Raw genomic sequence first — 27,473 nt, forward strand, 5'->3', positions numbered from 1 at the left:
CTCTCGGTCAGAGATCAGACTAAAATTTAGATCCCAAGGAGGAGGAGTAGGAGATGGGGCAGAGTCAGCTCTAGTACAGGCCACCTATTGTTTGCCAGGTCACAGTTGAATAAGACTGCCAGGGCTGAGACGTGTACTTTGAGGGTACCGACAGCTAACCCCAACTCTAAACCTTTCTGCAGAAAAATCCAGTATTGCCACTATCAGGACTTCCCCTTCCCGTATTGGGCCTGAGACAGAGAAGAATTTTTTGCCCGTACATTTTTGTAGTCACTGGTTTTCTGCCACTGAGTGAGGTGGATATGAACCCCGCTGAGAATCCCTTTTTCTCTAGTAGTGACCTTTCACATTCCAGGCTGTCAAATGCAGCCCGGACTTCTGAGGGTGATTAAAGGGACCCTGCGTTAGAAGGTTCTGGACCTCTGGGAGTACCCATGGGTCTGTCACTGACATTACTCTCAGCCAGTAGAACCATGGTCTTTTCGTCCAAAAGGGGCTATCACAATCGCTCTGGCTCTGTCCCCCTGATCTTCCTTAGAACCGCTGGTATGAGGCATATTGGAGGGAAGGCGTACAGGAGACCTGATGTTCACGCTATCCTGAAGGCGTCTACTGCCAACCGCCTGTCTGCTGAACTTGGGGAACAGAATTTCTGAACCTTCCTGTTGGGTTTTGAGGCGAGGAGATCTATACTGGGTTTTCCCCACATGTGCACTATCCGTTGAAAAATGGACTCTTTTAGGGACCATTCTCTTTGCCTCAAGTGGTTCCTGCTCAGAAAGTTTGCCTTCAGGTTGTCTGCACCTCGGATATGCAGGGCTGATAATGAGAGGCACTGGTGTTCTGTCAGAGTCAGGATCCTCTATTTTTTTTTCCCCTTTTTATTTTTTTCCTGGCCCGGCCTCAAGCTGCTTAGGCCTGTTTCACACTTCAGTTTTGTTGTGTCAGCTAAAATCCGCCAAAAAGGCGGATCCGTTAACTGATGTGAATGGATGCCACCGAATCCGTTTTTTTGACGGATCTGCCGAATGAAGAATTTTAAAGGAACCGCTGCCCGGGAAGGAGAGATAGAGCGAGAGATAGAGAAAGAGAGATATTATTTTTCTTCTCTGGCCGCCAGAAATGATTTCAGGGTTAAATTTACTCCTGACTTCATTCCCCCGGGCATGCGCTGTATAAAAATGCGGATCCTGCACTACAAAAAACGTTGCAGGGTCCGTCCAGGCATCTCGGCGGACGCAAAAATATTGACGGATCCGCAAAAAAACGGATCCAACGGATGGCCATCCGTCAAGATCCGCCAGTAATTCAAGTCAATGGGGGGAAAAACGGATCCGCCAAAAAAAAAAAAAAAAAATGGCTGATCCGTTTTTTTTGCAAAAACGGCGGATTTTGACTGATGGTCAAAAACGGAAGTGTGAAACAGGCCTTAGCAGAGACCATCTGACGAGAGCAGTCACCTTCAGCCTAAAAGGGCCGTCTGCATCAAGGACTGAGAACGGGTGTCTCCCTAGTGGTTTACATTTGCAACCACTGTTTGGTTCTCCGATAGGACTCTCCCATGGTGTCCTCTTTAAGTGTGGTATTCCCAATCGTTTGAGGATAGATTTCTTTCCTCCTGGGCCTAGGGATTCTGGAGCCATAAAGTGTCTAGGTGGGTTCCCCACCCCCAAGGACTGGCGTTCGTTGTGACCACCTTGGAGGCAGTGTGTGTGTGTGCAGAGTCCTCTCCGAGAAGAGTACCATCTGTAACCACCACCTGAGTGACTGGAGTACAGGGTCCGGGAGGGTGAGCTTCTGCTCTAACCGTCCCTGAAGTTCCAGGTTGTTCTGCAGCACACACCCTTAGGCCATGCGCACACGGTGCGGATTCTGCTGCGGATCCGCAGCGTTTCAGGCTCTGCGGGTCCGCAGCAGATTTAGCTGTGTTGTACAGTACCATGGTTTTCAATGTTAAACTGAAAAACGCTGTGCACATGCTGCAGATTTTTCTGCGTGGATTTGCTGCGGGTTCAAATCCGCAGCATCTCAATTCTTTGTGCAGAATCCGCAGCGGTTTCACACCTTCTCCATTGTAGAGGTGTGAAACCGCAGGGGAAAAGCGCAGGCTAATCCGCAGGTCTTTTGACCTGAGAATTTACCTGCGGATTTTTCCAATTCCGCAGCACCTAAAACTACGTGGGCACATAGCCTTATAGCTCCCTTGTGTGGCACTGGGCCCATTTCACCGCTGGTATGCAGGAGGTGAGGGACACCACATCGACATGGCCCTTCACAGAGTCATTTCTGTTTTTTTTTTTATTGTTGTTACAATTAATTGTTTGATTTTTTCCCCTTCTTCCTCTGGGAGGTGATACTCCTGCTCCACCGGGTCTATTCTGGATCATTGCTGGTTCCAGTTTGGACTTCTTGAGCTTCAGCTGCCACCCCAGCGTCTGCAGTGTTTCCATCACTATTCAGACTTGTTCTCGACAGTAAGGGAGACTTCCCCCGCTATCAAGAAGTCGTCCAGACATGGTATCACCAGAGTATATTTTCTCTGAGGTGCGCTGTGACCTCTGCAATTAATCTTGTGAAAACTTGAGGGCTATCGCTAGCCCAACAAGTAGAGTCCTGTATTGAAAGTGGCGCCACTGCCCCATCTGGACTGCCACTCAGATATTTGCGGCCTTTTGTGGTGATAAGAGTCCCTGAGGTCCAGGACTGCTATACAACACTGAGGAAGGAGGAGTTCACTGCTGACTTTATCCTCTCCATCTTGGAAGACAGGATTATCAGATACCTGTTTGAGGTCTTTTCAGATTTGTAATTGTCCTCCAGGAATTGTCCGGGGTGTTTTTTTTCTTTTTTTTGAAATAGGGGGGAGGAAAACGCTATCCTCCTACCGGAATCTCTTCGAGGACATGTTTGTCTAGGAGTGAGATTACTTCCCATTCCAGACTGTCTTTCTTGAGAGGACTGCATATATCCTCGTGGAGGTCAGTGGTGGAACCTTAACTCCAGACCTGACCCCACAATTTGCTGGATCCAGGTGCTTGACGAGATCTGAGAAGGCCTGTCACTGGGAGGGTTTTTTGGTGTCTTTGGAGGGCTTGCCGAAGTAGAAGCCTCTCCCACCTTTGGATCGCTGGTCAGAGTTGTTTCTGTCTCGATCCTTATATTGCTGTCTCCTGAACTTCCGGCCCTTCTGAAAGGAGCGCCGAAAAGGCCTGAAATGGCTGTCTTTTTTGGGAAATTTTTCTTTTGTTGTCGGCTTTCTTTTTTAACACGTCATCCAATGCCTGTCCAAAACAGGAAATTTTCCTCACACGGTAAAGAGCAGAGTTACATCTTTGCCTGTGTGTCCCCCGGCCAGCATTCAAGCCATCCTGCACGGTGTCCCACATTAGCCAAAGCTGCTAATTTTGCTGCTAGCCTTGATGAATCCTGCTGAAGTCTCAGCGAGAAATACTTCCGCTGCTCTCATGGCCGGTATTGCCTCTAGGATAGTTTCCCTGGGGACTCTTTGCTCTAGCTGATCCTCCAGGTTATTAAGCCACATCTTAAGGAATCTAACCACACCAGTGGCCGCGATGAGCGGTCTTAGTGCTCCAGCTGAGGCCTCCCAGGCTGTTTTAAGACAATTGTCTGTCTGTCTGAGAAGTTAGGTTCCCTGAAAGAACCTCTAAGAGCAGGGAGGACCTTCTGGCGACCTTTGAGATCGCTACGTCGATCTTTGGAGCCCCATCCCAGGATGAGGATGTCTCTTCCTCAAAGGGGTACCTCCTTTTCAGGGAATTGATTATCTGGGACTTCCTGGTTTTTCCCATTCCCTTTTAATGAGTCCTTCCACTGTTAGTTAATAGGGAAGGCTCTACGTTTTGCTTATAGCCAGCTGTTGAACATGAGTTCCATGGCTCTCGCATCTACCAGCCCCCTGGTAGGCCGGACTGCTTTAATAAGCTTGTCCGTCCTGTATCTTCCACTAGGAACTTATCTTTCCCATCTGAGCTACTTTCTTAGTAGCGAGATTTAACGGAGTCCTCCTCTGATCCTGTGGAGTCCTCCTGAGAGATCAATGAGGGGCTGGCCTATCCCTTGCTTTGCTATCCGTGTCCGTTGACTGTAAAGCCCTTCCTGATTTACAGACTTCTGACTGGGTCAGGGATCTCAGGCTCTCAGCAAAGAGGGAGTCTCCTCCGCTACGGTTTTATCAATACAGGCCTGACACAACCTCTTATTTCTAAGGGACTTTTTTGCATAAGGAATATTCCTTATTCTTAGCTTTTGATTTACCCCTTTTTACGGACCCCCACTGCTCTACCCCACGAATATATGTAAAAAGAGGGGAGAGAGGAGACGAGAAAGAACAGACATTAGCGTGCTGGACTTTCTCGAAGCTCACTCACCACTCGGACGCTCCACAGAACGGGTACCGGATCTGGAGGCTGCCTGGTCTGTTCACTTGTCTCCCATCGGGACTATGGACCCCTCCTTTTTAATACCATGACGATCCGCCCGTACGCTGTCCGAGCTGCTTCTGCTGTAGTTATGGCGCATCTGGCTCTTCTCATCTGATCGAGACTGCCTCTCCTGAACCTCCTGGAGCGGCTGTAAGTGCGCTGGCGAAAGGCTCTCAATCTTACAAGCTGCTTAGCTGCTGTTCCTGATGAGAGCCATCACAATCAACCTAGAATGGATGGTGACCCATGCCACCACTTCCGACAGCATTACCCCATTATTATTATATATTTTTTTTAATGATCACCTGGTTGATCCAGCACCTTCCGTCCGTGCTTCCTGGATCTATCCCCACACACGCGCACTATGCTTGGCTTGTGCACGCACCCGGTATCTACCATCGGTGCGCGCTGATCTCCTCCCAGTATACGCACCCTCTCAACGCTCGGGGTGCCGTGACTGGTTGCTGGTGCGTCCCGTTTCCCGATGTACGCGCTCCCCATGCATACTGGCTTCTGGTGCGCGTCCCCGCGTCATTTCCGGTGCGCGCCCCGAATGTATCCAGTGTGCGCTCTCCACTGATCTCCCGGCCTGCTTCTGCCAGCTGCTGAAGCGCGCATATCACCAGTCAAGGGGACTCTGCAATTCGGGTGCCCTGCGTGCACCCGATCCTCACTTCTGGTGTGCACCCGGCCTGCTCTCGGCGTTCCAGCGCCATGACACCCGACACCACTGCCCCCTCCATACCTGTGCCTCCTGGATTCGGCCTCACCTGGAGGGAGCATCCACTCGCCCTGGCCACCGCTGCTGCAGGTATTTCTCTGGGCTTTCCAAATGGTGACTGGCATTTCGGCTCAACAGGGAAGGGTAGATAAATCTGGCCTCCGAGGAGTTTTACTTCTGCCCGGGCACCGATGTGTCTCACGGGCTTGCATGGCCACCACATGTCAACAGGAGGGGCACAGAAAGTGGCCTCCGAGGACTTCCATGGGGCATGTCGGCATCAGGGAGGGTACACCCAATGTGGCCTCCGAGGCTCTAAACTTCACCCGGGCATTTGCCTCACGGGCTGTGGCCATGCATTCGCTCAGGGGGGATATGGGAATACATGGCCCCCGAGGCGACTACCGGTACCTGGTGACGGATGTAGTAGACTGGTGCCTGCCAGTAACCATCCTCTTCTTTCTTCAAGAATCTTCAAGTCTTCATTTTGAGGGTTCCACATCAAGGACAGGAAACCAACTGATACAGAGAGAGGAGCCGCCCCTTTTATCTTGAAGGTTTCCTGTCCTTGAAGGGCGGATCCCCTATCTCATGGTGCCGTCATGTATGATGGAAAAAAAAGAACTTTCATGTGAAACTCGACAGTCTATTCTTGTTCTTAGAAATGAAGGCTATTCCATGTGAGAAATTGCCAAGAAACTGAAGATTTCCTACAACTGTGTGAACTACTCCCTTCAGAGGAGAGCACAAACAGGCTCTAACCAGAGTAGAAAGAGAAGTGGGAGGCCCCGCTGCACAACGGAGCAACAAGACAAGTACATTAGAGTCTGTAGTTTCAGAAATCGATGCCTCACAGGTCCTCAACTGGCAGCTTCATTAAATAGTACACGCAAAACGCCAGCGTCAACAGGGAAGAGGTGACTCTGGGATGCTGGCCTTCAGGGCAGAGTGGCAAAGAAAAAGCCATATCTGAGACTGGCTAATAAAAGGAAAAGATTAATATGGGCAAAAGAACACAGACATTGGACAGAGGAAGATTGGAAAAAAGTGTTATGGACAGACGAATCCAAGTCTGAGGTGCTTGGATCACACAGAAGAACATTTGTGAGACGCAGAACAACTGAAAAGATGCAGGAAGAGTGCCTGACGCCATCTGTCAAGCATGGTGGAGGTAATGTGATGGTCTGGGGTTGCTTTGGTGCTGGTAAAGTGGGAGATTTGTAGAAGGGATTTTGAATAAGGAAGGCTATCGCTCCATTTTGCAACGCCGTGCCGTACCCTGTGGACAGCGCTTGATTGGAGCCAATTTCATCCTACAACAGGACAATGACCCAAAGCACACCTCCAAATTATGCAGGAACTATTTAGGGAAGAAGCCGGCAGCTGGTATTCTATCTGTAATGGAGCGGCCAGCACAGTCACCAGATCTCACCCCCATTGAGCTGTTGTGGGAGCAGCTTGACCGTATGGTGCAAAAAGAGCCCATCAAGCCAAACCGACATGTGGGAGGGGCTTCTGGATGCACCGGGTGAAATTTCTCCAGATTACCTCAGCAAATTACCTGCTAGAATGCCAAAGGTCTGCAATGCTGTAATTGCAAAGGGAGCATTCTGTGACGACAGCAAAGTTTGTCAAGGTTTGAAATAATAATTTTCTCCTTCAATGTCTGGACGAGATTTTACATTCATTTGGCCACTCATCTGATTAATAAAAGTATGAGTTTTCACGCAAAACACAATTGTCTGGGTGACCCCAAACTTTTGAACGGTAGTAATATAAATTATATATTATATATATATATATATATATATATATATACATATATACACACACACACACACACACACACACACACACACACACACTAACTGAAGAGCCCGGCGCTGCCCGGGCATAGTAACTGACTGTGGATAGTTATAACAAATTATAATTATCCTCAATCCCATAGTCTGGTGCCCATATACCCATCACACATCCTCTATCCCATAGTCCAGTGCCCATATACCCATCATACATATCCTCCATCCCATAGTCCCATGCCCATATACCCATCACACATCCTCCATCCCATAGTCCCGTGCCCATATACCCATCACACATCCTCCATCCCATAGTCCCGTGCCCATATACCCATCACACATCCTCCATCCCATAGTCCCGTGCCCATATACCCATCATACATATCCTCCATCCCATAGTCCGGTGCCCATATACCCATCATACATATCCTCCATCCCATAGTCCCGTGCCCATATACCCATCATACATATCCTCCATCCCATAGTCCCATGCCCATATACCCATCCTCCATCCCATAGTCCAGTGCCCATATACCCATCATACACATCCTCCATCCCATAGTCCAGTGCCCATATACCCATCATACATATCCTCCATCCCATAGTCCCGTGCCCATATACCCATCACACATCCTCTATCCCATAGTCCAGTGCCCATATACCCATCATACACATCCTCCATCCCATAGTCCAGTGCCCATATACCCATCATACATATCCTCCATCCCATAGTCCCGTGCCCATATACCATCATACATATCCTCCATCCCATAGTCCCGTGCCCATATACCCATCATACACATCCTCCATCCCATAGTCCCGTGCCCATATACCCATCATACACATCCTCCATCCCATAGTCCCGTGCCCATATACCCGTCATACATATCCTCCATCCCATAGTCCCGTGCCCATATACCCATCATACATATCCTCCATCCCATAGTCCGGTGCCCATATACCCATCATACATATCCTCCATCCCATAGTCCCGTGCCCATATACCCATCATACATATCCTCCATCCCATAGTCCCATGCCCATATACCCATCCTCCATCCCATAGTCCAGTGCCCATATACCCATCATACACATCCTCCATCCCATAGTCCCGTGCCCATATACCCATCATACATATCCTCCATCCCATAGTCCCGTGCCCATATACCCATCATACATATCCTCCATCCCATAGTCCCGTGCCCATATACCCATCATACATATCCTCCATCCCATAGTCCCGTGCCCATATACCCATCACACACATCCTCCATCCCATAGTCCCGTGCCCATATACCTATCATACATATCCTCCATCCCATAGTCCCGTGCCCATATACCCATCATACACATCCTCCATCCCATAGTCCCGTGCCCATATACCCATCATACACATCCTCCATCCCATAGTCCCGTGCCCATATACCCATCATACATATCCTCCATCCCATAGTCCCGTGCCCATATACCCATCATACATATCCTCCATCCCATAGTCCCGTGCCCATATACCCATCATACACATCCTCCATCCCATAGTCCCGTGCCCATATACCTATCATACACATCCTCCATCCCATAGTCCCGTGCCCATATACCCATCATACATATCCTCCATCCCATAGTCCCGTGCCCATATACCCATCACACACATCCTCCATCCCATAGTCCCGTGCCCATATACCTATCATACATATCCTCCATCCCATAGTCCCGTGCCCATATACCCATCATACACATCCTCCATCCCATAGTCCCGTGCCCATATACCCATCATACATATCCTCCATCCCATAGTCCCGTGCCCATATACCCATCATACATATCCTCCATCCCATAGTCCCGTGCCCATATACCCATCATACATATCCTCCATCCCATAGTCCCGTGCCCATATACCCATCACACACATCCTCCATCCCATAGTCCCGTGCCCATATACCTATCATACACATCCTCCATCCCATAGTCCCGTGCCCATATACCCATCATACACATCCTCCATCCCATAGTCCCGTGCCCATATACCCATCATACATATCCTCCATCCCATAGTCCCGTGCCCATATACCCATCATACATATCCTCCATCCCATAGTCCCGTGCCCATATACCCATCATACATATCCTCCATCCCATAGTCCCGTGCCCATATACCCATCACACACATCCTCCATCCCATAGTCCCGTGCCCATATACCCATCATACACATCCTCCATCCCATAGTCCCGTGCCCATATACCCATCATACACATCCTCCATCCCATAGTCCCGTGCCCATATACCCATCATACATATCCTCCATCCCATAGTCCCGTGCCCATATACCCATCATACACATCCTCCATCCCATAGTCCCGTGCCCATATACCCATCATACATATCCTCCATCCCATAGTCCCGTGCCCATATACCCATCATACATATCCTCCATCCCATAGTCCCGTGCCCATATACTCATCATACATATCCTCCATCCCATAGTCCCGTGCCCATATACCCATCATACACATCCTCCATCCCATAGTCCCGTGCCCATATACCCATCATACATATCCTCCATCCCATAGTCCCGTGCCCATATACCCATCATACATATCCTCCATCCCATAGTCCCGTGCCCATATACCCATCATACATATCCTCCATCCCATAGTCCCGTGCCCATATACCCATCACACACATCCTCCATCCCATAGTCCCGTGCCCATATACCTATCATACATATCCTCCATCCCATAGTCCCGTGCCCATATACCCATCATACACATCCTCCATCCCATAGTCCCGTGCCCATATACCCATCATACATATCCTCCATCCCATAGTCCCGTGCCCATATACCCATCACACACATCCTCCATCCCATAGTCCCGTGCCCATATACCCATCACACATATCCTCCATCCCATAGTCAACCATTATGACATCATAATGAGCGGCGGGGCTTGATACACACACACTTTTCCCCCCCATTATGTAGATAGGGGCAAAATTGTTTGGTGAATTGGAACGCGCGGGGTTAAAATTTCGCCTCACAACATAGCTTCGGACGCTCTCGGGGTCCAGACGTGTGACTGTGCCAAATTTTGTGGCTGAAGCTGCGACGGTGCGGATGCCAATCCCGGACATACACACAGTACATACACACACACACACACTGCTCCAAAAAATAACGGGGACACTTGAACAACAGAATATAACTCCAAGTAAATCAACCTTCTGTGAAATCAAACTGTCCACTTAGGAAGCCACACTGATTGACAATCGGTTTCACATGCTAAATTGCAAATTGTCTCTTCAGAGAGGAAGAGGACTAGAACTCTAGCGCCTCCTATTGGAAGTAGCGATCCTACAAGTCAATGTCCACCCTTTATCGAGCCTTGTTACATGACTTAGGATAAAAGCCAAAACCAGAATCTTGAGTAATGGTTTGGCTGTGTGAGAGGCGTCTGACCGATATCCAAGAAGTATTGTTTCTCCTTGCGGAGAATGACGAGACGAGGAGACTTAAATCTGCAATGTTCCTTTGGAAAATATGCAAATTGTCTCTTCAGAGAGGAAGAGGACTAGAACTCTAGTTCCAACAACTGGAAGTAGCAATCCTAAAAGTCAATGTCGACAGGCTCTGGCAGTGAACCTCCTGTTCCTCCTTGCACAAAGGCGGAGGCAGCGGTCCTGCTGCTGGGTTGTTGTCCTCCTATGGCCCCCTCCACGTCTCCTGGTGTACTGGCCTGTCTCCTGGTAGCGCCTCCAGCCTCTGGACACTACGCTGACAGACACAGCAAACCTTCTTGTCACAGCTCACATTGATGTGCCATCCTGGATGAGCTGCACTACCTGAGCCACTTGTGTGGGTTGTAGAGTCTGTCTCATGCTACCACAAGTGTGAAAGCACAACCAACACTCAAAAGTGACCAAAACATCAGCCAGAAGGCATTGGTTCTGAGATGTGGTCTGTGGTCCCCCCCTGCAGAACCACTCCTTTATTGAGGGTGTCTTGATAATTGCCAATAATTTCCACCTGTTGTCTATTCCATTTGCACAACAGCATGTGACATTGATTGTCAGTCAGTGTTGCTTCATAAGTGGACAGTTTGATTTCACACAAGTTTCACTTACTTGGAGTTATATTCTGTTGTTTAAGTCTTCCCTTTTTTTTTTTTTTGAGCACGCACACACACACACACACACACACACACACAGGACGCTCAGTATATACAGTTGTGGCCAAAAGTATTGACACCCCTGCAATTCTGTCAGATAATACTCCGTTTCTTCCTGAAAATGATTGCAAACACAAATTCTTTGGTATTATTATCTTCATTTAATTTGTCTTAAATGAAAAAACACAAAAAGAATTGTCCTAAAGCCAAATTGGATATAATTCCACACCAAACATAAAAAAGAGGGTGGAGAAAAGTATTGGCACTGTTGGAAAAATCATGTGATGCTTCTCTAATTTGTGTAATTAACAGCACCTGTAACTTACCTGTGGCACCTAACAGGTGTTGGCAATAACTAAATCCCACTTGCAGCCAGTTGACATGGATTAAAGTTGACTCCACCTCTGTCCTGTGTCCTTGTGTGTACCACATTGAGTATGGAGAAAATAAAGAAGACCAAAGAACTGTCTGAGGACTTGAGAAACCAAGTTGTGAGGAAGCATGAGCAATCTCAAGGCTACAAGTCCATCTCCAAAGACCAGAATGTTCCTGTGTCTACCGTGCGCAGTGTCATCAAGAAGTGTAAAGCCCATGGCACTGTGGCTAACCTCCCTAGATGTGGCCGGAAAAGAAAAATTGACAAGAGATTTCAACGCAAGATTGTGCGGATGTTGGATAAAGAACCTCGACCAACATCCAAACAAGTTCAAGCTGCCCTGCAGTCCGAGGGTACAACAGTGTCAACCAGTACTATCCATCGGCGTCTGAATGAAAAGGGACTGTATGGTAGGAGACCCAGGAAGACCCCACTTCTTACTCCGAGACATAAAGAAGCCAGGCTGGAGTTTGCCAAAACTTACCTGAAAAAGCCCAAAACGTTTTGGAAGAATGTTCTCTGGTCAGATGAGACAAAAGTAGAGCTTTTTGGGCAAAGGCATCAACATAGAGTTTACAGGAGAAAAAAGAGGCATTCAAAGAAAAAACACGGTCCCTACAGTCAAACATGGCGGAGGTTCCCTGATGTTTTGGGGTTGCTTTGCTGCCTCTGGCACTGGACTGCTTGACCGTGTGCATGGCATTATGAAGTCTGAAGACTACCAACAAATTTTGCAGCATAATGTAGGGCCCAGTGTGAGAAAGCTGGGTCTCCCTCAGAGGTCATGGGTCTTCCAGCAGGACAATGACCCAAAACACACTTCAAAAAGCACTAGAAAATGGTTTGAGAGAAAGCACTGGAGACTTCTAAGGTGGCCAGGAATGAGTCCAGACCTGAATCCCATAGGTCTAAAATGGCAGTTTGGAGAAGGCACCCTTCAAATATCAGGGACCTGGAGCAGTTTGCCAAAGAAGAATGGTCTAAAATTCCAGCAGAGCATTGTAAGAAACTCATTGATGGTTACCGGAAGCGGTTGGTCGCAGTTATTTTGGCTAAAGGTTGTGCAACAAAGTATTAGGCTGAGGGTGCCAATACTTTTGTCTGGCCCATTTTTGGAGTTTTGTGAGAAATGATCAATGTTTTGCTTTTTGCTTCATTCTCTTTTGTGTTTTTTCATTTAAGACAAATTAAATGAAGATAATAATACCAAAGAATTTGTGTTTGCATTCATTTTCAGGAAGAAACTGAGTATTATCCGACAGAATTGCAGGGGTGTCAATACTTTTGGCCACAACTGTACACACACACGTACACTGGACGCTCAGTATATACACACACACACGTACACAGGACGCTCAGTATATACACACACACGTACACAGGACGCTCAGTATATACACACACACGTACACAGGACGCTCAGTATATACACACACACGTACACAGGACGCTCAGTATATACACACACACGTACACAGGACGCTCAGTATATACACACACACGTACACAGGACGCTCAGTATATACACACACACACGTACACAGGACGCTCAGTATATACACACACACACGTACACAGGACGCTCAGTATATACACACACGTACACAGGACGCTCAGTATATACACACACGTACACAGGACGCTCAGTATATACACACACACGTACACAGGACGCTCAGTATATACACACACGTACACAGGATGCTCAGTATATACACACACGTACACAGGACGCTCAGTATATACACACGTACACAGGACGCTCAGTATATACACACACACGTACACAGGACGCTCAGTATATACACACACGTACACAGGACGCTCAGTATATATACACACACAAGTACACAGGACGCTCAGTATATACACACACGTACACTGGACGCTCAGTATATACACACTCACATATACACAGGACGTGTAATAATATATATCTAGTGACAGATTCATTGGTGTAGTGCTGGAGGGGGGGATGTGTCAGTGATGTGAATCCAGAGTAGTTTCCTCCAGCACACTACGTGTTGGGAGGGTAAAAATAAAGTTACATAAGGGGCTGGTTTTCAGTGGACATTCATAGATGGGTGGGAGAATGTCCACCTTATCTCCACCTGCAGAGCCTGCTGTAGGCTGACCGGACCTGTGTGATGTCACAGTGGATTCACATGGTCTGGGGCTTAAATCCCTTGGGCTCTAGTCTGGGTTCAGCATGGCCGGAGAGAGGATCTCCAGTGGTCTGGGGTCCTGGAGAGAGTCTGAGCCTGTGTTGCTCGAGAGCGGGTTGTCACCTGGATGTGTATGGACTATGTTGCAGTGTGGTTTTTTGTTTGTTTTCTGTTGGAAAAGCTGCATTTATTTTGCCATCTTGTTGGTTTATGTCGCATAACAATAAAACATCCGAAGATTTATAGAGATGGTAGAGGGGGGGGGGTCACCATAAACCCTGGAAAATGTGCTATAGGAAAGGAAGAGGCCAAATACTTAAGTTATGTCGTCAGGTGGGCGAAATCAAGCCTCAGATACACGAGATTGAGGCAGTCCAGGAATGGTGATACTGCTTTCCAAGGAGCAAATTCATTGGAACTATGGGCTATTACAGGCGGTGTAAGCCAAGGTTCGCCAGGATTGCCGCACCGTTGACGGACCTCCTTCACGGCACAAGATCGTCGAGGATTAAATGGTCTGCTGAGACTGAGATGGCGTTCCCGGAGATGAAGCAGGCTCTGTGTAGACATCCGGGTCTGGTCGCACCAGATATCAGCAATTCGTGGTCCAGACCGATGCATCAGAAGTCGGCTCGGGAGCCGTGCTGTCTCACGAAGTCTATGGGGAGGAGCGTCTCATCCTGTATCTGAGCCGGAAGCTTCTTCATCTGAGAGAAACTACGCCATCGTCCAGAAGCAGTGCTTAGCCATAACATGGGCCGTAGATACCCTCAGGCACTACCTGCTAGGCCGTAGTAAGCTGGTGTCTCTCCATGACCCTCTATGGCGGCTGAGGGAAACGAAGGGTAAAAATGCTCGGGTGACTAGATGGCTCTTAGGCCTCCGAGATTTCACTTCGAGCATAGGCCAGAGAAGTTACACGGGAACGCAGATGCCCTGTCCAGATGCCCCTGCTTACCGAGTGAAGATGCCAAAACCCCCGGCATTGGGCAGAGGGGGGGGATGTGTGACTGATGCAGTGCTGGAGCGGGGATGTGTGTATGGACGTCCCCTCACGACGCTACCTGGATGGGCGACACGCGGAGGGTCTGGCAGGCTTCTGGGCCAAGTATGCTGTGACAGAGCTGCTTCCATGGTCACAGCACCTCTCCTCATCACAGCAGGATGGATGCTCACTGGATTCACACTACTGCACCTTCTAGTCCCTCTAGCTGCCCGGCCTGCTCCCTGCACCTTCTAGTCCCTCTAGCTGCCCGGCCTGCTCTCTGCACCTTCTAGTCCCTCTAGCTGCCCGGCCTGCTCTCTGCACCTTCTAGTCCCTCTAGCTGCCCGGCCTGCTCCCTGCACCTTCTAGTCCCTCTAGCTGCCCGGCCTGCTCCCTGCACCTTCTAGTCCCTCTAGCTGCCCGGCCTGCTCCCTGCACCTTCTAGTCCCTCTAGCTGCCCGGCCTGCTCCCTGCACCTTCTAGTCCCTCTAGCTGCCCGGCCTGCTCCCTGCACCTTCTAGTCCCTCTTGCTGCCCGGCCTGCTCCCTGCACCTTCTAGTCCCTCTTGCTGCCCGGCCTGCTCCCTGCACCTTCTAGTCCCTCTAGCTACCCGGCCTGCTCCCTGCACCTTCTAGTCCCTCTAGCTGCCCGGCCTGCTCCCTGCACCACAGTGCTGCCGCCATCCCCATATGGTGCCATTAATAACTACATCCATTATACTGTAGGTTTAGATCCGTGGAGATCAGAGTCGTGGATACAAACGTTTTTCATTCAATGTTTATCCGACATAGCTTGGATTTCGCTGGAGTCCTTCCTGGTCATTCTGCCTGTGGATTGATGCCCTCATCCCGAGCTTCTTCATGGCGGCTTGTTTTTTAAGGTTTTTGGCGCGACTTGTTTGCGGTAAAGCTTTTTTCACTTTTCCTTCTCTGGAGTGCGCACGATTCATCTGCGTTAGCCTTTCTGGCTTATTATAGGAGATATGTGTCACAGCGCACGATGGCGCCAGTGATGGGAAACCAGAGGAGATCCTCCAGCGCCCTCCTGGGTAGGCCGAGCGTTGTGAGGACGCGTGTGCAGAATAGAATAGTATATGTACACGCACACACACGCTCAGCACACACACCTAATGCTCAGTTTACATGGTCTGTATGGGGCATGACCCGCTGTGGTGCATTGTGGGAGGACGGCGCAAAATATGATGCACAGCACCACCCCCCATAATGCAATGCAACCCAGAGCACTGAATTCTGGGATATCAGTGGCGAGTGCAGCTCTGGAGGTGACTGGAGTAGAGAAGTTGGGTCACTCACGTCGGGTCACCACTCTGTTCAAGATGGTCCGCAGCTCGAAGACACTGATCTCCATGTCCTAAGGAAGAGCAGCAATCAGTGAATTCAGCTCCCGGCAGATCCCGACCCCGAGCTGCCCGTCCCCCACTCACGGCTCCTGCTAGCTGCTGGAACATGTTTCTAAAGGCATCGTCCACATCGTCCTCCGAGAGGTCCTCCTGAGAAGACAAAACCCCAAGACATTCAGCATGGCCTCCCTCCTGAGACCTTGTCCTGCTCACACAGCTGAAGTCTTGTCACCATGTATTTGTGCAGCTGCTCTCTGCAGAACTCTCACCGATACATTGCAACGAGATGAGTGAGCAGGACAAGGTCAGGGCGATATGGAGCCTCAGGATGGGTAGCGGGAGGCCTTTGTGAGTAGGTGCATGTTCACACCAGCACAGAAGGGTCCAGGTAGCAATAGAGCAGGTGACACGGCGGCCCCACCATCTCAGGTCAACACTCCTGGGAGGAAAGGTCTCCCCTACATCTCTATCGCCCTACCCGTCCTCTCCACAGTGCGGCCCCCCTACATCTCCTCCTCATTCTATCACCCTACCCGTCCTCTCCACAGTGCAGCCCCCCTACATCTCCTCATTCTATCACCCTACCCGTCCTCTCCACAGTGCGGCCAACCTACATCTCCTCCTCATTCTATCACCCTACCCGTCCTCTCCACAGTGCAGCCCCCCTACATCTCCTCCTCATTCCATCGCCCTACCCGTCCTCTCCACAGTGCGGCCCCCCTACATCTCCTCCTCATTCTATCACCCTACCCGTCCTCTCCACAGTGCGGCCCCCCTACATCTCCTCATTCTATCACCCTACCCGTCCTCTCCACAGTGCGGCCTCCCTACATCTCCTCATTCTATCACCCTACCCGTCCTCTCCACAGTGCGGCCCCCCTACATCTCCTCATTCTATCACTCTACCCGTCCTCTCCACAGTGCGGCACCCCTACATCTCCTCCTCATTCTATCACCCTACCCGTCCTCTCCACAGTGCGGCCCCCCTACATCTCCTCCTCATTCTATCGCCCTACCCGTCCTCTCCACAGTGCGGCCCCCCTACATCTCCTCCTCATTCTATCGCCCTACCCGTCCTCTCCACAGTGCGGCCCCCCTACATCTCCTCCTCATTCTATCGCCCTACCCGTCCTCTCCACAGTGCGGCCCCCCTACATCTCCTCCTCATTCTATCGCCCTACCCGTCCTCTCCACAGTGCGGCCCCCCTACATCTCCTCCTCATTCTATCACCCTACCCGTCCTCTCCACAGTGCGGCCTCCCTACATCTCCTCCTCATTCTATCACCCCTCCCGTCCTCTCCACAGTGCGGCCCCCCTACATCTCCTCCTCATTCTATCACCCTACCCGTCCTCTCCACAGTGCAGCCCCCCTACATCACCTCCTCATTCTATCACCCTACCCGTCCTCTCCACAGTGCGGCCCCCCTACATCTCCTCCTCATTCTATCGCCCTACCCGTCCTCTCCACAGTGCGGCCCCCCTACATCTCCTCCTCATTCTATCACCCTACCCGTCCTCTCCACAGTGCGGCCCCCCTACATCTCTATCGCCCTACCCGTCCTCTCCACAGTGCGGCCCCCCTACATCACCTCCTCATTCTATCGCTCTACCCGTCCTCTCCACAGTGCGGCCCCCCTACATCACCTCCTCATTCTATCGCCCTACCCGTCCTCTCCACAGTGCGGCCCCCCTACATCACCTCCTCATTCTATTGCCCTACCCGTCCTCTCCACAGTGCGGCCCCCCTACATCTCCTCCTCATTCTATTGCCCTACCCGTCCTCTCCACAGTGCGGCCCCCCTACATCTCCTCCTCATTCTATCACCCTACCCGTCCTCTCCACAGTGCGGCCCCCCTACATCTCCTCCTCATTCTATCACCCTACCCGTCCTCTCCACAGTGCGGCCCCCCTACATCTCCTCCTCATTCTATCACCCTACCCGTCCTCTCCACAGTGCGGCCCCCCTACATCACCTCCTCATTCTATCACCCTACCCGTCCTCTCCACTGGCGGCTCATGCAGCCTCCATCGATCCCCCCAGCATTAACCCCCTCCTCGCTGTAGATTGTGACGTCTTATTATTGTATTATCTTTCCTGTGGTGTATGAAGCTGTTAGACTGTAAAGCGCTGCGGAATATGTTGGCGCTATATATATATATACATAAAGATTACTATTATTTTTATTAGTCCCCAGCAGCAGAGATCAGGTGATCGACCCCAACTATCAGAGCAACGTTCAATCCCACGGTCCTACCTGATCCGGAAGATCCGCAGACACCTCCTCATCCAGCTCCCTGTGGAGAAAAGAATGGGGAGATAAGTCAGACCCCGACTCCCCAATAATACAGAACGGCAAGCAGAAGAGAAAGACCTAAGGTGACCGCAGCTCCGGAGGTGACTGGAGGATGAGACACGATCTAACAGCAGAATAGTGAGTGCAGCTCTGAAGGTGACTGGAGGATGAGACACGATCTAACAGCAGAAAAGTGAGTGCAGCTCTGGAGGTGACTGGAGGATAGAGTACGCCCAGGAAGAGGAGGAGCATCTGTGCTGAGCGTCTGCAGGCTAGGGCCTTGCTAAGCTCCTGGGAAGGGAGGTTTTTTCCTGCAAGGACTTTCCATCTGCCCCCTTCCCAGGAAAGAGGACTTTCCCTGGGACTGAGCGCCGGGGCTGTGCCCCTGGCTCCCACCCTCCGGCAAGCCAGCTGGGGGTGGGGGGCCTCAGCACCATCCAGAGGCCAGGGTGCAGCCAGCCAGTCCCAGGGAGATGGGGAAGAGACGGAGCCAGGAGAGAGGGGGTCGCAGGACCCAGGAGCCCCGGGACACCGGGCCCCCCGAAGCTGGTACCGTGGCGGCTCCTCCTCCCGGAGGAGTGGCGGCCCAGAGCAGAGGTGCAGTGGCAGAGCCCCCCAACATCTGGGGCTCCAGAGCTGAGGGAGAGCCATCCACCATCTACGCCTCCCGCATCCATGCGCACCTCTGCGAATATGAGGAGGCCGCCAAACAGCTGAAAAAACTCCGGGAGGAGTTAAGGGGAGCACGAGCGGTGGCTAAGAACCGGCTCCCCGCCTCGAGACGAGCTGAGGTCTCCGCCACGGTGGAGAGGCTGAAGGGGGCTATCAGGGCCTTGGAGGAGATACGGGCGGCTATCCTGAGTGGGAGCGGCCCCTTCGCAGAGAAACTGAAAAACGATGACCGGTTTAGAGCCATGACCGGAGGGTCTCCTGGGGGGTCGGGAGGCCCCTGCCAGGTGGAGGGCCAAGAGGAGGAGGAGGAGGAGGATGGCGGAACATCTACGCCTGCCCCACCTGAAGGCCTGGTGAGCAGCGACACCCAGGTAACATGCAGCGGGGTGGCCCCTGAGCAAGTGGCTCTCCCACCGGACTCCAGTTACTCGGAGGAAAGTGGGGGCGAGGGGGAGGCTGGTGGGAGTGGGGACAGTAGTAGTGAGGGGGGCTGCCTCGTCCTACAACAGGTGAGGCAGATCGAGTCCCCAGAGCGGTTTGGCACGCTGCTCTTTGGGGATGAGGTCTGCCCTGAGGACGGGGCAACCGGAAGGAGGAAAAAGAAAAAAAACAAGCGCAAGCCAAAAAACACCGTGGCTGACAAACTTATGTTTGTCCCTCTTTCCGGGGCCCCTCTGTCCAGCTGTATGGAACCCGCTGCCCACCCCGGCTCGGGCCCTGTGGTGGGTCCGCAGCGGGGGCGCGGGGAGAGTGATGTGTGCCTGGACCTTACCGTCACATCTGGCGGTGAGGGTTCAGGCAGCGACATGGAGGTCGGTGCTGGTGCCAGTGGTGTAACAGCCGCTGGCGGTATTGGCAGTAGTGGTGTCCGGGCTCAGTCCCCGGTGGCAGGGGGGGCTGGCCTGGCGCTCAGCACGGGTACAGCCAGGACCGCACCTCCGGCGGTGAGTGCTGGGGTCTCTGGATCCCCCACGCACGGGTCCGTTAAGTCTGGTCCACTTATGGGGATCCAGAGACCTAGAAAGGGCGTGGAGGCTGCTGTGAAGCAGCAGCTAAAAAAATGCAAGGGGCTGGTAGCTCCTCTGACGGCGCCCGTGGCAAGAGCGGGGTCCCCGGCGCGTAGACCCAAAAAGGGGTCCGTGCTGGGGGCACCGCCGCCGCTGGGCGACGAGGGGGAGTGGCCAGCCCTGCCAACATCAAGTGGTGGGTTCAGGGGCGCAGTGACAGTCCGTGAGGGGGGCGTGGCCTCCCCGAGTGTTGCCCAGCCTGCAAAGGCTGCGGCATGCGGGGGGGGCGTGTCCTCCTCGGCCGCTGTCCCGCCCGCGTCACCTGGGGAGGGCGTGGCCTCGCAAGGGGTCACTGCTCTGCCCGGGGTGACTGCGGCCGGCGGGGGGGCGTGGCCTTGGCGGGCCCACTGCCTCCTGTCCCGCCTACCCCCTCAAGCAGCATAGTGCCCCCAAAAGTCGGTAGGGAGTTGTCGGGGTCCCCAGCCCGCTTACCTCCATCTGGTGGTGCGGGGGCTCTGGCGCTCCTTGGGAAGCCGGCGGGGGCGAACAGCAGAGGGCAGGGTGCGGTGGCAGTGGCCGTCCCTGTCCTCAGTGCAAAGACACCGCAAAAAGAAAAAAAAGTGGAGCCAGAGAACCCAGGAGCTGCTGCTGCTCCCAGGCTCGGGCAGGGCGTACTGAGTGCGCTCTGCTCGGAGGTATTTAAAGGGGCAGCGGCACTCCTGGACAAGAGTTGGAGCAGTGCCAGCAGCTCCAAGGAGCAGAGCACTGGCCAGTCAGGGCCCCCAGCAGGCAGGCAGGGGTACTGCAACACCAAGTCTGCTAATGTAAATAGTGGTCTATCTGGAAGTGAGAGTGGGAGTGAGATAGGAGATATTTTTGAAGAGCTGTTTGAGGACATAAATGGTGATGTGAGCGATATGGATGAGGGAGTGAGTGCGAGTGTGAATGTGGCAGTAAATGCTGGAGTGAGTGCCGGAGCGAGTGGAAATAATAAAAGAGTGAACGGGAGAATGAATGAGGGTGCTGGCACAAGTGGTGGTAGTGGTGGGAGGGCTGGCCCGTCTGCCCCCCCATCCGCGAGGCCCCAACGTAATTATGCGGGGGTCGCGGCTGGGGGTCGGGGTGGTTCCGGGGGGTCTCCTCGCGTCCGGGGACGGCGGTTTGCACCGCCGTTTCCTGGAGGCCCTCCAAAGGGGAGAAAGATCGATCATGGTAGAGGGGAGGACAGTGGACCTGTCTTTCTGGATAGAGAGACATGGCCTAGCAGCCTTCCAAAATCAAAGGGAGGGAGGGACTGTTTGGTCTCTCCCCACAGCTGGGCAGGGGCCACCAAGAAGGAATGTGGTCCGTCTTAGGTGGGGGGGCAGTGAAGCTTGTCCACCTAGGAGCAAGGTGGTGGAGCTCCTCCTTAAGATGGGCTTCGGGGCGAATGACATCTTTGCCCTGATACACCCTTCGGCGTCCCGCTTCTTCGACGTCAGCTTCGTGCGGCCAGAGGGGCTTGAGCTCTTCTGGTCAAACTACGAGCTGGTGCGAGAAGAGCCCGGATGGCGAGACTTCGTGGCTCAAGCGGTGTCTCGCCAAAATTCCGTCAAGCGAGTGACCGTGGTTACATGTAACGAGTCACTCGCAGGCGTGGACATCATGACGTGGCTTTCCCGTTATGGGGAGGTCACCGAGGTCCCAAAAAAGAACAGGGACGAGTTTGGCATCTGGTCGGGGGGCTGGACCTTCATGGTCAAATTGAAGGTTTCCGGCGGCACGGTCACCCACATCCCTTCCTCGGCGTTCCTGGGAAGGGACAGGATCCTGGTCTTCTACCAGGGGCAACCGAAGGTCTGCCACAAGTGCGGCGACCCCACTCACTTCAGCGCCAACTGCAAGGTGCAGAAGTGCGCGTTGTGTGGTGGGGTAGGTCACCTGGCTGCCTTGTGCAAAGACATTCGGTGCCACCTGTGTGGTGACCTGGGTCACCCTCTCAGCCGCTGCCCTCGCTCTTTCTCTAATGCCGCCACAGGCCCGGTGGGGGGAGACCGCGGGGGGGCAACCCCCGGTGGCGCTGCTTCTGCTGTGGCAGGTGGTGGCGAAGGGGGAAGGGCTGAGGGGCCAGTGAGGAAGGGCAATGCTGCAAGGGGCCCCGCGTACCAGCGGAGGCAGGAAAAACGCCAGGGAGGTAAGGGACAGGTGGAGCCTCGGGCAACCGGGGTGATGCCTGCTCCTCCCTCCAGGCCCGTGGCCAAAGCCTCTGAGGCCCTGGGGGAGAGTGCGGTGAGTGAGGAGATCAGGAGGATGGAGAGAGAGGAGAAAGCGGCTGACTCGGACAATTCCTCTCAGTATGAAAGTGTTGATGAGGATGTCCAAGAGCAGCCTACAGCACCAGGTGGCAAAACCAGGCGTGCCAAGCGCAAAGCGGTGGGGAGGAAGGCTGACAAGCCTTCAAAGTCCCCCCCACCCCCGACCACAAGGGTGCATACGGAAGGGCCCGCTGACCCCCCTCTGATCAGACTCTCCAACCGGTTCAGCGCCCTCGGGGGTTCAGATGATGAACCGCAAGACGAGGGTACTGGGCCGGGGGCAACACCGGAGGGTCCTTCAGGGGATGGCGGAGTCCGTCCCTCAGGGGGCATTGCTCCTCCTGAGGGGGGGACAGACCTGGAACCCGGGGGCGAGGACACCGGGGGGGGTGGGATGGACACGTCGGGAGCTTCCCTGAAAAGGAAGGTGTCTGACCCCTCCCCAGGAGGAGGTAATAGCGGGGTAGGGAAGAAATTGGCCATCCAACTCGATCACCCATGATGGCTGAACTCGCCCCGTTGACGCTGGCGTCTATTAATGTCGCCAGCATTAAGTCAGATGCGGCTCGCTTCACGGCCTTTGATTTTTTCTCCCGGATTGAGGCAGAAATTTTATTCTTGCAAGAGACCAGACTAACAGACATGGGGGCCATCTATAAAGCACGGAGGGAGTGGAGGTGCGGGCCCTCATACTGGTCTCTTGCGGCCGAGCCGTATAGCGGGGTGGCAGTCCTTTTTAAGACTGCAGCAGTTGAATGCCGACGGGTTACTGAGTTGGAAATGGGGAGGTGCCTGATCCTAGATGTCTTCATGAGGGGACAAGAGCTCCGGCTCATCAACATCTACGGCCCGCAGTCCAAGTGGGACCGCAAATGTCTCTTCCTGAGGATCAAGCCCTTTCTTTTTACGAGCCGACAGGTGGTCTTCGGTGGGGACTTCAACACCATTACGAGGTCCCGTGACCGGGGGGGTCCCGGAGATCGCCTGGCTTATGATAGCGTCGCGTTGAATAGCATAGCCAGTGAAGCTCGCCTGGTGGATGCCCACATCCGGCACACCCCAGGTCACGGAGGTTTCACCTACCATAGGGGTAGCTGTAGGTCTAGAATAGACAGGTTTTTTTTGAAGGAGGACGCCATCTTTTCTGCTGTGTCCGCCGTTGAGGTGGAGTTCTCCGATCACTGTCTAATTTTCTTTTCTCTGAATGTTGCAGAGACTCCTCGGATGGGAAGAGGGCTGTGGAAGCTCAATTCGTCCCTGCTGGAAGAAGCGGAGGTGAGACAATCCTTCGAGGATTTTCTTCAGAGCCAGGTACCGCTGTTGGATCTCTGTAGTAGTAAGTCAGAGTGGTGGGAGATCTTCAAAAAGCGGGTGGCGGGGTTCTTCCGTCAGCTCTCGAGCCTCAGGAGTCTGAACAGGCACCGCTTGTACCAGGCTCTGGGGAGGAAACTCGAGCAGCTTGTCTCGACTGGAGGTGACCGAGAGGAAATCTCCAGAGTGAAATCTTTGCTCAAGAGGTGTCAGTATGATAGGCACACATCCTTGGTTTTTGAGAGGGACTTCGGGAAGTACCGCTCGCCCGACCCTTACAGAAACTGTAAGATGTCAGTGAATTGTAAGATGGTGACAGGACTGATCGACAGTACGGGGTCCCTGAACAGATCCAAATCAGGGATCCTGGAGGTAGTCAGATCCTTCTACTCACACCTCTTGGAAAAGAAGGATCTGGATCGGGACAGGATGTCGGCTTTCCTGGCTGAAGCCATCCCTGAGCCAGGGGGTGACCCCTCTCTTGGTGTTTTGGCAGAAGAAATCAGGGAAGAGGAAGTGAGACTGGCCATTGATGGGCTTCGGCTCAAGAAATCGCCAGGTCCGGATGGCTTAACATCTGAGTTCTATAAGACTTTTAGGGACTCCTTGGTCCCCCTCTTGACAGGGGTCTTTAATGAGTGTCTCTCCTCGGGCACTCTTCCCGGCTCAATGAGGAAGTCAGCCCTCATTATTCTGTCAAAGGGTAAGGATCCGTCCCGAATCGAGAACTGGCGTCCCATAGCGCTTCTCGATACGGACCGGAAGGTTCTGGCCAAGGTGCTGTTTAATCGGCTGGTGAAGTTTGCACCCCGGCTCCTTTCAGGGGCCCAGCATTGCTCTGTTCCAGGCCGCAGTACTTTTAGTGCTGTGCTCGGTGTCCGAGAGGCAGTGGAGCAGGGTAGGGCAGGTCACTGGAAGGGGTACTTGCTGTCATTAGATCAAGCGAAAGCCTTTGACCGGGTCAACCACGAGTACCTCTGGTCCGTCCTTTTGAGGTATGGTCTGCCTGGGAGGTTTGTAAAATGGTTAGAGATCTTGTACCAAGGGGCTGAGACTTTTCCGCTGGTGAATGGTTGGTCAGGTCGTCCTTTTGAGGTGGGTTCTGGGGTCCGTCAGGGCTGTCCGCTGAGCCCGCTTTTATACGTGTTCGCGATCGATCCCTTCTTAAGGAGGGTAGATCGTGGACCGTTGGCGGGAGTCGGGATGGACCGGGCGGGCTCTGGCTCCTCTCTGAGGGTGGTGGCGTACGCCGATGATGTTTCCCTGTTCGTATCCTCGAGAGGAGAGGCGGACTGGGTCATGTCGGAGGTAGTGCGCTACTCGGAGGCATCCGGGTCCATGATCAACCGGGATAAGTGTGAAAGTCTCTGGCTGGGAGGGGGAGATCCTAGTTTTGATCTCCCGGACACCCTTCCAGGGCCCCAGGCCACCGCCAAAATTCTAGGCATCGAATTTGGCCCCGGGGACTACCCCCAGCAAAATTGGGAGGGCAGACTTAAGATCGCCGCCCAAAAGGTGGACCAATGGAAGGGTTGGTCTTTAACCCTGAGGGAAAGGGTTGCCCTGGCTAAAGGCTATCTGCTACCTTTATTGATATACCTGGGCAGTGTGTGCATCTTGCCGGAACCTCTCTGGACGCGGGTCTATAGCCTGTTCTTCCAATTGTTATGGGGGAATAGGCTTAACCTAATCAAGAGGGAGGTTACATACCGTACGAGCAGACTAGGCGGGTTGGGTATTGTCAACCCGGTGGTGTTTCTAGTAAACACCTTTCTTAAGACTAACATCTCCAACCTCTGGCTAGAGAGGGCTCCTCCGTGGGTAGTCTCCTGCAAGGGTTGGCTTTGGCCTTTCTTCCAGGAATGGGAGACAGGAGGGCGGGTGAAGGACCTACGCACACCTCATGGGCATCTTCCGGCTTACGCTACCCCGGTTCTGAAGGTGATCCGCCGGTGGGGTCTGGGAATGTGGGAAATCAGGACCATGTCGAGGCAGTGCCTTGACAGGAGGGTCCTGTTGACCCATTTCCAGAAGCCCCTGGCCCTTAAGGATTGCCCAGGCCGGGATCTGGAGGTCGGGCTGGGGCTTTTAAATTCTAAGCGGATCCCCATGAAGTTTTGGGACTTGACCTGGCGTTGCTTCCACGGGAGGCTGTATGTAAGGGACAACTTGAAGTGCAGGAACTCCGATGACCGGGGTTGCCCTCGTGAGGAGTGTGGTGACGTGCTGGAAAGCATGGAGCACTTCCTGCTTCATTGTCCCTTTAATGCAGAGGTTTACAACAGGGTGGGTGCCTCCATACGTTGGCCGCGGCTGGCGTCCCTCTCCTACGCTGAATGGGCCTATGGAGCGTTCAGATCCCTGGGTGGCCGGGACCCGTGCACTTTATTCCTAGTCAGTGCAGCGGTTAGGTTCCACACTTGGAATGCACGGTGCCTAGTTACGACGCGGAAAAAAACCCTCCCAAGGGATGAGGTGGTAGGAAACATCTTGGGTGACCTGGTGAAGGTCCGTTCTTTGGAGTTTGAAAGGTTGGGTGTGAGGAAGGACTCTTGGCTTTGGAGAGGCCTCTCCTTTTAAAAACGCACTCAAGGGAGAGCTAGCTCCGTGTGAATGAGGGTAGGGATAACATAAGTTTCACTGGGTGTGTTAGGGACAGAAGTAGGGGCAGATAGGGACAGGGAGGGACAGGCACTGAGGGACAGATAGAGAGTTAGTTATGATAAGTTAGGTAGAGTAGGGGCAGGTAGGGACAGATAGGGACAGGTTTCTTTTTTTTAGGGACAGAAGTAGGGACAGTCTTAGTTCTTGAGGGATAGGATGAATGTGTTAGTTAGGGATGGAGCCTCTAGAACCCCTTTTTCCTGGTGGTGGGCTGGTGCATGCCACCTTAGCTTTTTGTTTTAAAAACAGGACATATAATGGATATTGGGCTTACAGGTGCCAAACTTGGGCCTTGGGTATGTAAATGCTGTGTTTAGTTTGTATATTAATGCGTAAGTAGATGGGATGGTATTGAGAGTTTTGGAAAATGTCTTTTGGTTGTGCTTTGGTAAAAGGAAAAACATATAACACACGTTTTTTTTGTTTTTTTTAGTTAGAATGTGTGGATGGGGTGTAGTCAGGTTGGGAGGGGGGTGCATGGGGGGTGGTGGATGGATGACCGGATGCCAAGAGCAACATGAAGGAGCAAAGGAGCAGGGCAGGAGAAGTAGACTCTGCGGACCCTGGAAAGAGTTTTCGTGTGGAATCAAAAGGCCATAAACTTTCGTGGACCAGATTTTGCAGTGACAAGGCTACAAACTTGTAGGACCTGCGGTGCAAGGTGGTGGGAAAAAAGGCTGCGAACTTGTTGCCATGTGTGGGAGAGGAAAAAAAAAAAAAAAAATCTTTGCTGTGTAATAGGAGGTAAGGTTTGTCGGACAAAGTGGCAGAGTTCTTGTTTTTTTCAAGGCGGAGGGCCAGGAAAGGGTTATTTTCGTTTGGTTTTTGTAAATAGTAAAATTGTAAATAGTAAACTAGTAAAATCGGTGAGGTGTGAATGGGGGTGAATGGGGGTGAATGGAGTGAGAATGGGGAGAGGGGTTTATGTTTCTTTGTATTCTCTTTTAAGTGGATTCCTGCTGGGGGACCCTAAGCTGCCGAGCTCAGTGGAGGACAAGGAAAGGATTTGGACTTTCAGTTGTTTGCGCATGTTTTGCACATTTTATGTCTGTCTATGTTGGTTTTCTTTAGTTTATGTATTGTGGTTTGTTTCTGAGTGTAATTTTGATAATTTTGTAAAATAAAAGAGTTGGAGGATAAGACATGATGTAACGGCAGAATAGTGACTGCAGCTCTGGAGGTGACTGGAGCAGAAGGTGGTATATCGTTACAGT

The 27,473-nt window shown here is 52.4% G+C and overlaps 1 protein-coding gene across 3 annotated transcripts in view; it reads right to left on the reverse strand.

Moving 5' to 3' along the window:
- Positions 1–27,473, reverse strand: part of CAPN11 (calpain 11) — a 92,893-nt gene that overhangs the window by 12,551 nt on the left and 52,869 nt on the right. For all 3 annotated transcript variants that reach the window (XM_073564909.1, XM_073564907.1, XM_073564908.1), the window contains 3 exons: positions 18,273–18,312; positions 16,100–16,165; positions 15,969–16,026 (listed from right to left, as the gene is read on the reverse strand). In XM_073564909.1, coding sequence (XP_073421010.1) covers positions 15,969–16,026; positions 16,100–16,165; positions 18,273–18,312 — 164 coding nt within the window. The remainder of the gene's footprint in view (positions 1–15,968; positions 16,027–16,099; positions 16,166–18,272; positions 18,313–27,473) is intronic.

The sequence above is a fragment of the Dendrobates tinctorius genome, unplaced genomic scaffold (genome assembly GCF_039654945.1).
Source record: "Dendrobates tinctorius isolate UK_male_01 unplaced genomic scaffold, ASM3965494v1 ptg000501l, whole genome shotgun sequence".
Classification (NCBI taxonomy): Eukaryota; Metazoa; Chordata; class Amphibia; order Anura; family Dendrobatidae; genus Dendrobates; species Dendrobates tinctorius.